The 8422-nt window shown below is 43.2% G+C and overlaps 1 protein-coding gene across 1 annotated transcript; it reads right to left on the bottom strand.

Annotated features, from left to right (window-relative positions):
- Positions 1-265: 265 nt before the first annotated feature.
- On the bottom strand, positions 266-6629 carry LOC140661021 (poly(U)-specific endoribonuclease-A-like). Its single transcript, XM_072883017.1, has 7 exons — positions 6607-6629; positions 5739-5838; positions 3657-3768; positions 2340-2461; positions 1716-1828; positions 939-1092; positions 266-523 (listed from the first exon to the last, which is right to left on the bottom strand). The coding sequence occupies exons 1-7, from the start codon at positions 6627-6629 to the stop codon at positions 266-268; spliced, it is 882 nt and encodes a 293-aa protein (XP_072739118.1).
- Positions 6630-8422: the final 1793 nt, after the last annotated feature.

Raw genomic sequence — 8422 nt, 5'->3', positions numbered from 1 at the left:
GAAAAGTACAGTGTTATCATGCACAAAGGAAGGCTGATATGTTTGATCCAGCCTTTAATATGAGCAGCATTATACTTCAAGGTTTGTCAGACACTGAGCCGCAACACACTATTGATTAAACTCTCCATTGCAGACCAAAAGCGAGTGAGTCATCAATTTTTACTTGAAATTAGTTGTATAAAACAACATATCAACTTACTCTGCCATCCAGTCCCATGTGCCCCCTCCAAAAAAAAAAAGAAATGTTGCCTGATCTCTCTAACTACTAGTCTTCACTACTGGTGCTGAGGAGTACTGGATATGCTGTTCCAATGTGGTGCCCATGGCGGCAAACAACAATCTGTAGCTCGTATTCTTCTATCTTCACTGTTTCACGTGTGACTCTTTCTTCAGCCAGCAGGAAAATGATGGTGTAAAGGGCAAATTCGAACTCCGGGCTGACACCAATAAAGGTGCTTCCAATCGGCTTGACTGAGCCCTTCCAGCTGAACTGGATGCTCAAAACTTGGTCATCTTTGTCAGGCTGAAAGCATAAACAAAACAACAGAATAATCTCCAACACAGCTGTGATCAGACAGATACAATTTCCGACTCCAGATTGTTGAGGCCATTGCAAGATTCAGTCATCCTTGCTGTGCCAGGGTGCTATAGCACAGCCTTTTCCCTGTCCTCTGGAGTGTACCTGATCGTTTATCTCAATTAAGCTTCAGCAGTGTTGCGATTCTGTAAACATCAGCACTACTTGTTAAAATAGTTTTTTGAAAAAACTAAGCTGGACTTGAAGGCATGCTAGTATTTCTTCTGCTTATATACACCTGGGCAAATTAGGTCCAAAGCAGTTGAGCCTATGATTGCATCATTGTGCCTTGATTCATTACCACAGCTTTTATCTCTGGATCCATTTGTCTTATTTGCAAAGGCACCCTGCTTGTTCTTACCCTGGTTTTGTTCTTCCGAGCGACATATCCCTTGTAGTCAATTTGGTTGCGCTTTTCCTGAAGGTAAAATTGCACCCAGTTGTGCAAACCTAAGATCTGTTTACCACGCCTTGTTTCTCCAACAAAAACATGTTCAAAACCGCAAGAATCAGGTCTGTAATAAACCAAAGAATAATATATAGGTCTTTGTTGTGTTTAAATAGTTCAAATTGGCAGAGGTAAAAGGCAAGAAGATGCACAAGCTTGCTTAGGTTGATTTGCGAGCAGTTTTTTTATTTGTCTGGATTTGTTGGGTTTTCTTTCTAACTTTGCACAAAACTTGCAATGAAATCTAGCCACTAAGTCTAAATTTGTATTTGATGATGCAGGTTGCTAGTAAATGCCATGGATGCATCACTACTGCTTATCCAGATTTTAGCAAGGCTTCTGACACTGTCTCCCATAACAGCCTCATAGACAAACTGACGAAGTACAGATTAGAAAAGTGGATGATGTGGTGGGCTGAAAAGTGGATGAATGTCTGTGGTTGAAGGCCTGTGATTAGGGGCCCAAAGTTCAGCTGGAGGCAATTTACCAGTGGTGTACCCCAAGGGTCAATACTCTTAGTAAGTTCAGTAAGTCTTTAAACATGATCCGTGTGGGAGCAATGAACACCTGATTTAGGCCATATTCTGAGGCTGTCTTCTAGTTCTGTGTGTAACAGATGGCACTTGGGCTTATATTTACTTGAGTCAGAACAGTGTAGAGATTATCAGGGGCCATATTCATCAAACATACCTGTCTCCTTCTTTCCTGGCATAGAGCTGGAACCAGATGTCATAGAGCTGATATTTGAAATCGGCAAGGTTTGGCTTTGCTAGGTTTTTTTTAAGCAGATACTCATGAGCTAGCTGAAGGATAGAAAACCAAGATATATACACAGTTTACTTTTTAATTCCATATTTTCAGCAACTGAAAAAGATCTGTGTGTCTTGGTTTCGGCTGGGATAGAGCTAATTTTCTTCCTAGTAGCTGGTATAGTGCTGTGTTTTGGATTTAGGATGAGAATAATGTTGCTAACACACTGATGCTAAGTAATACTTACACTAGTCAAGGACTTTCAGCTTCCCATGCTCTGACACGTGCACAAGAAGCTGGGAGGGAGCACAGCCAGGACAGCTGACCCAAACTGGCCAAAGGGATATTCCGTACCATATGCTGTCATGCTCAGTATATAAACTGGGGGGATTTGGCCGGGGGGCAGTGACTATTTCTTGGGGACTTATCTCGACCCACAAGTTTTCTCACTTTGACTCTTCCGATTCTCTCCGCCATCCCACTGGGGGATGGGGTGGGGTGAGTGACCGGCTGCATGGTGCTTAGTTGCTGGCTAGGGCTAAACCACGACACTGTGTTACTCACTTTCATGACTTCTGTCACTAAGATAGCATCAAGAAAACAATTGTTTTCAACTATTTCTTCTGGAGTCACTACTTCTGCTACACCGGTTGACGTCTCATAGTTGTCCAATAAGGAAATAAAGGCTGCAGAAAAAGAGAAACTTTCAGCATGCTCATCCTGATGAACAGGCCATATGCCTAATCATACCTGTGATCCAGTTATTAGAGACTGGCATCATAAAAAGATGCCATACAATATGCCTTGACAGCCCTTAGAGAAAGACATTCCTTTATATGTCAGATTTCATTCTCAGGTACACTGTTGGGTGTAGGTCTAGAGGTGACTCAAGGCCAGACCACTGCTCTACTTTTTAAGAGAAACAGCTTGCTACTGAGCTTCCTTATGGAACCAATTGCTGAAGCAATAATGACCTTCTACCAAAACAAATCATATCTGGGCACCAAAATTATAGACTTAGGCTTATGAACTTGAGCTATGCTGGCAGTAGGCTTTGTGGGCATTACTTCAGTAAAGGAATAAATACAGCATAAACCTACTTGAGATGGCTTGAGCTTGAGTGCGTGGCCACTGAATGGATAGGTTCATTTTCTCCTTTGCACCCCTTTTGCCACCTGCTCCCTCCCGTCACTTCATCTACACCTGCTCTGACACTCAGTGGACTCTGGAGGCTGATTCAGCACACCAAGCTGATAGAAAAATACCTGAGGTCAAAAAACCTAAGTCATTTCCTGCCAGGGACTCAGCGTAGGGTTCAGTGCTGCCCTCACTAGACACAGGATTGTATGGCTCAGAGAGGAGTGGGGTGAATAGAGAAAAACGGTGCTCCCTGTTATGCTGGCTGTTCAATCAGCTTAATGTAACTCTACCTGGGGAAAAGAAAAATCAGGGAAGGACACATACATTCATAGACATGCTTGAAGTATAGCCCCCAACAGAAATGCAAGAAGTGGCTGTGGACCTAGTGCTATCTGAAAGGGCTAGAAGCTGTGAGCAAAGGAGGAGAGATGACTGGCATCTTTTTCAATACATGGAATAACATCAAAGCAATGACAAGAGTCTCAACCATTTAACTTTGTAGTGGAAGAACCACAGAGAAATTCAGATTTTGGCTAAGGCACAAAAGGATGTTCTTCCTGAGGCTGAGGCTACAGGGTAACCTCCATGCAAATGTTGTGGAAACTACCTTCAAATGACATGCGGCCTGATGATCCCCACCACCATCCAAATTACATATGATGTTATATTTTAGGCAAACACATAAAAACCAACATGGATTCTTCATGTCATTTCCACCATTAACAAAAGAACGGGTCTCACTTGCAAAAGTTTTTATGCTCTTCAGGCGTTCTTCATTTACGTTGTGAAACAGATGTCTGGCTGCACTGTCCTGGACAGCACTGTCACCTTGCTGTGCGGCACCTGCTTTTCCCTAGGAGAAACACCAGAGTAAAACAATGAAAGAAGTAAGATGTTGTTAGAGGAGACAGTGCCTGCCTTTATAATAATCAAAACAAACCCCATAATGCTATCAGGATTCTTTGTTAGGAATGGTCTTCCTATAAAACAAGAGAAGACATTACAGAAGAACTGCCAGCATAAAGAAAAAAGACAATCTCTGACACTGTAAGAGCCTGAAATTTCTCTGCTGGCTCATTTTCAGAGATGATTGTGACGATCCATGTGATAGCTCAGTTCTGATCAGTAACCAGCTGTGCTACTATGCTGTACATCACAAATGATAAAGAGAAGTAATGTAGAGCCAAGGCTCCCTCCCACCACAAATAAATAAAAAGGAGATTTGTGCACCTTCCTTCTCTGTTCATTTGTAACCCACAGACCCACTGCATATAGTTTATGAGGCCATGCAGTGCAGCAGAGGGGTTGTTTCTCTCCTGAGTCCCTACTCCCCAAGCTAGCCAGTCTAATTCTCCTCTCCTCCATGATAATGCTTAAGCAATCCAACTCCTGAGTAGGCTCCCTCAGGCTCAGCCTTTGTTTTCACTTTCTGACTTCATGACCGCAGCTCCAGCCATCGCCCCAGTGCCAGGGAGATGCCAAGATAGTGCTGTGCAGCTCCACCAGCTTTGGACTGGTGCATCCTGGTGCTCTGAAGTTTTCAAAGACTTCTGGTTGACCACATTTAAGGCCATTTTGATCAATGTTACCACATCCAAAACGGAAAGGAGGCTTTCCTGACAATTTTCAAGTTTCTGTTCCAAAAAGGGCATTCTCAAGGAAAGAGGAGAAAAGATGAGTGGGAGTTTGTTAACATGGGCAAGGGGTAACTACAGCCTTGTTCTGAGAAATGGAGAAACCATATGGGAGAAGTTTTCCCCACACACATTTTGGCCTGAGGTAGGCAACCCTTTTTCAAGTTTATCAGCAACAGAAACTTGTATCTTATAATATGAAGCAATGTTGAAATAAAGTATTTGAGCACTTGTGTGAGTACAAAATTGGATACTGAATGTTCAGTGGCCTGCTGCAATTTGTGGCCAAAACACGTGGTCATGTTTGCACTACACTGAGCTGGCAAAGTGTGAAATGGTTGCTCGTCAAATCTGATACCCACTCCTCCCTCACAGTTCCCTGGGACTGGTAGCAACAACCCTGAAACCCTCCTCACCCACACCTCTGTGCTACTCCACAATCTCTGGGAGAGACCCAGGAATTCCTCAAATTCCTCCCTTATTCCCATATTCCTCCCCCATATCCCACGAATGACTTGGGACCTATCTCCCTTTCTCCCTTGCTGCAAGTCACCTGGACCATTCACACAAGCAGTCATACACACACAGAAACATCCAGGGTGGAGGGGACCTCAGGACATCTCTAGTCCTGCTCAAAGTATGGTATGGTCAACACTGAATTCAAAGCATATTGCTCAGGGTGTCATCTTGTTGGGTCTTGAAAACCTCCAGAGATGGAGATTTCACAGCTTCTGTGGTCATCCTGTTCTGGCTGCATTTGTCCTTGTTGAATTTCATGATCTTCCTTCCTTAGCCTACTCCTCCAAGCCTGCTTAGGTCCAGCTGAAGAGAAGCCCTGCGCTTGAGCATACCAACTTCATCACCACAGGTTGCTGTCATCTGCAAAATTGCAAAGATTGCACTCCATGTCCTCCTCCAGGCCACTGACAAAGATATTAAATGTTATAGGACCCAAGACAGATACCTGAGAGACTCCACTTCCAGGTTGTCCAGGTTGTGTGGACCATTAATGTGTTCTCTGTACTGTTCCCTCTCCTAAGTGATTCTTTGTCATTAGGAAGTCCTGCCTATGCCATTAGTGGAAATGACAATGCATAAGCAACTCTTTTAGCAAAAGGCAGTTTTTCAGACACCTTTTCTTACAGTACCATACTGCCCTTAATCCTCATGTGACTTAGCAGTTGGTTACCTGCAAATCAATTGTGTAGTCTTTCCCAGGCATAAGGCGGTTAACATCCATATCCCACATTTCATTGAAAAGTTTAGAAAGTTCATGATTTAAGGCCTTCCTGTCAAGAAATCCAGAGAAATACACATGTTAAAAAAGACGCATGCTGTTATTTCTGCAAGTCACTTCTAGAGTCTTCTAATGTCATTCTGTGATCTGGATACTGGCTTGCCATCAGGAGAGCTTTCTCTTCTTCCCACACCTTCCTGTCAGTGCTACTCTAAAAAACATAGAGCTTACAGTTCATGTTCATACCTAAAGAATGCAGGTAACCTGTAAGGAAACTTGAGCCTTCCCTAAGGTTATTTTAGAGTATATTTTAACAAAGTTCTTGTTAATAAGCCTTCCTGCGGTTTTCCATGCACTGAAATAAAAATGAAGATGGTGGTGTTTCATTCAGGAGGATTCTATGTACAAACCAGAGGCAAGCAGGAGATTGTCATCAGTGTGGAGCAACACTACACAACAAAACAGAAAGCAAAGAATTCTCTCTATGATGCTTTTCTAGCAGCAATCTTATATACAACTCTTCCTACCTTTTTTCCTGCCAGACTCCACACTAGAGATGCTTTCCTTTGCCCATACGCGTGGTTATCCTAGCATAAAGTTAGCATGATGAAGGATGAATGAGACTCTAAACATGGGGTCTGCATACAATAAAATTCTCTCATGCACTGATCTCTTATGCACATACAAACCTACCCAGGCTGGTCCTTTCCTCATCTTAATGGAATTTTGTCCTGCATAATAGCGTATAGTTTTCAGAAGTCTACCCATCCATCTATCAACAAGATTTAGGAAGGGTTGTTATTGCAAAGAACTGCCCAACGGTAGCTCCAGTTTCAAGGGCATTATGTCCACACTAACACATAAGATCAAGACAAAGAACAGAGTGGAAAAGAAAGAGAAGTGGATTAATCTTTAAATGACTGACACTAACTTTGTAACTGAATTAATCAGTTACAAACCAGCACATGCATCGAAGCCCAGAGAAGAACTGCTTGATAATTTTGAATTTATCCTCCAAAGCAGATGTTCTCAAGAAAAGAAAAAAAGTGCAGAAATTTGTCAAGAATGGGCATTTATTTCAAATAGCCATTTGGGCAACTTGCCAAGATTTTAACAACTGGTTCTCCCAGACTAAACCAAGGCACCTTCAAGCCCAGCTCTGAACCTCCTAACTGATTTCTGTTATGTCTTCTCCTTCTATTCTGGCCAGGATGGAGATACTTGCTGCATCTTCCAGCCAGTGGCAAATTCCATGGTCTCTAGCAGAAAGAGCAAACAAATATTGTGGTAAGGTCACAAACAGTCTTCTGATGTGGCAGCCTTGATGTGAGGCAGCTTGAGAGCCAGGAAGAGCAAAAAGTGAGCCAGGCGGACACCTGCCCCATTGTTGTCAGGGAGGGAACAGAAGGCATAGCAGAAAAGAGGGCACTGATCAAATGGTGGGAGATTAATCTAGAAGCAGTACAGCAAGATTTTATGTGCCTTCTCCTGTCCTGGACTGCACTTCGTGGCAGGGTCAGAAACTGCTGGTCTAAGCTCCATATTGAAGGAAACAGAAAGTAGCAAACTGTGCCTGGAGAACTGGGACTTTTTTTTCACATTATTGAGCAATCCTTTTTCTCCAGAATTGTCTGTGCAACTGTGGGATGGAGCTTATACAGCCTAAGATTAAAATCCTGAAAAGCATAAGCAATCTGCGCTTAACTCCTTGAGCACTTGTTGCCCAAAGGAATTCATATCCCTGAGTTAAGAGCCAAAAGCAGCCAGTTTACATTAATGCACCAGAGGATAAGCTACAGCAGCTGAGGAGCATAAAGAACATATATGATATTCATATTGTACTCAGCATTCTTTAGAGTGGGGAAAGCAACCTCCTACAGAAGGGCAGGGCAGACAACCGTAACTACTTTGGCTGCCACACCTCAGTCTGCCTGCAGCTGGGAATCTGAGCCATCACGTACCTCAGCTATGCTAGAGGCACTGGCAGTCCGTTTTCACTCGGGCTCTGTGATACTTTGAGATTGTTGTTGATGGGAAATCTACAAGATCACCTGAATTTTGAACTGGGCTTGAAGGTGTCAATACCTGAAAGAAGGAAAAGGACTAAAAATCCTAGTATATGGGAGCCAAAGGATATGTTTGTCCCTACGGTTAAACACGGATATGAAGGAATATTTTTGCTTGGAACAAGTACTTGCATGTGTCTTACAGCGGAGCAGAAGGAGGCTGTCACAGAGGAGCTATATTCAGCCCTTGCCCAAACCCCAGGCTCTGCTTATACAGCAGAAGCGTGGCCTGTGGCATCACATTATCAACACTGGCTGTGGAGCCCGGACGAGGCACCTGCTCAACTTCACGGGGAGTTAGCCCCATGGCGTATTACAGAAGCCACCAACAGCAGCATTTTTATTTATTTTCAGATGTAACTCCACATTCTTTCCAGAGTCTTAAGAGCAATTCCTTCTCAAAAGAGCTTACAAACCAACACTAAAGACAAAATTGTTCATCTCACCAGCTCAGCTGAAGTCCCTAGAACAGGATCGGCAAATTCACAGAACAGTACCAGAGATGTTTTTTGAACTTCAAGCGCTGCCTACATTCATGTTACCTTGGGCTGACCTAATTTTATTGGATCA

The sequence above is a fragment of the Ciconia boyciana genome, chromosome 1 (assembly GCF_034638445.1).
Source record: "Ciconia boyciana chromosome 1, ASM3463844v1, whole genome shotgun sequence".
NCBI lineage: Eukaryota > Metazoa > Chordata > Aves > Ciconiiformes > Ciconiidae > Ciconia > Ciconia boyciana.
Note: the sequence above shows the minus strand (reverse complement) of the source record. Positions and strands in the feature narration are given on the sequence as shown.

Coding starts and splice junctions, on each gene's coding strand:
- LOC140661021 (XM_072883017.1), bottom strand. CDS start 6,629: ATGCCCTTGAAACTGGAGCTACC. Junction 5,839..6,606: donor CCCTTGAAACTGGAGCTACC/GTTGGGCAGTTC, acceptor ATTTCTTGACAG/GAAGGCCTTAAATCATGAAC. Junction 2,462..3,656: donor GAGCATAAAAACTTTTGCAA/GTGAGACCCGTT, acceptor CTTTTTCTGCAG/CCTTTATTTCCTTATTGGAC.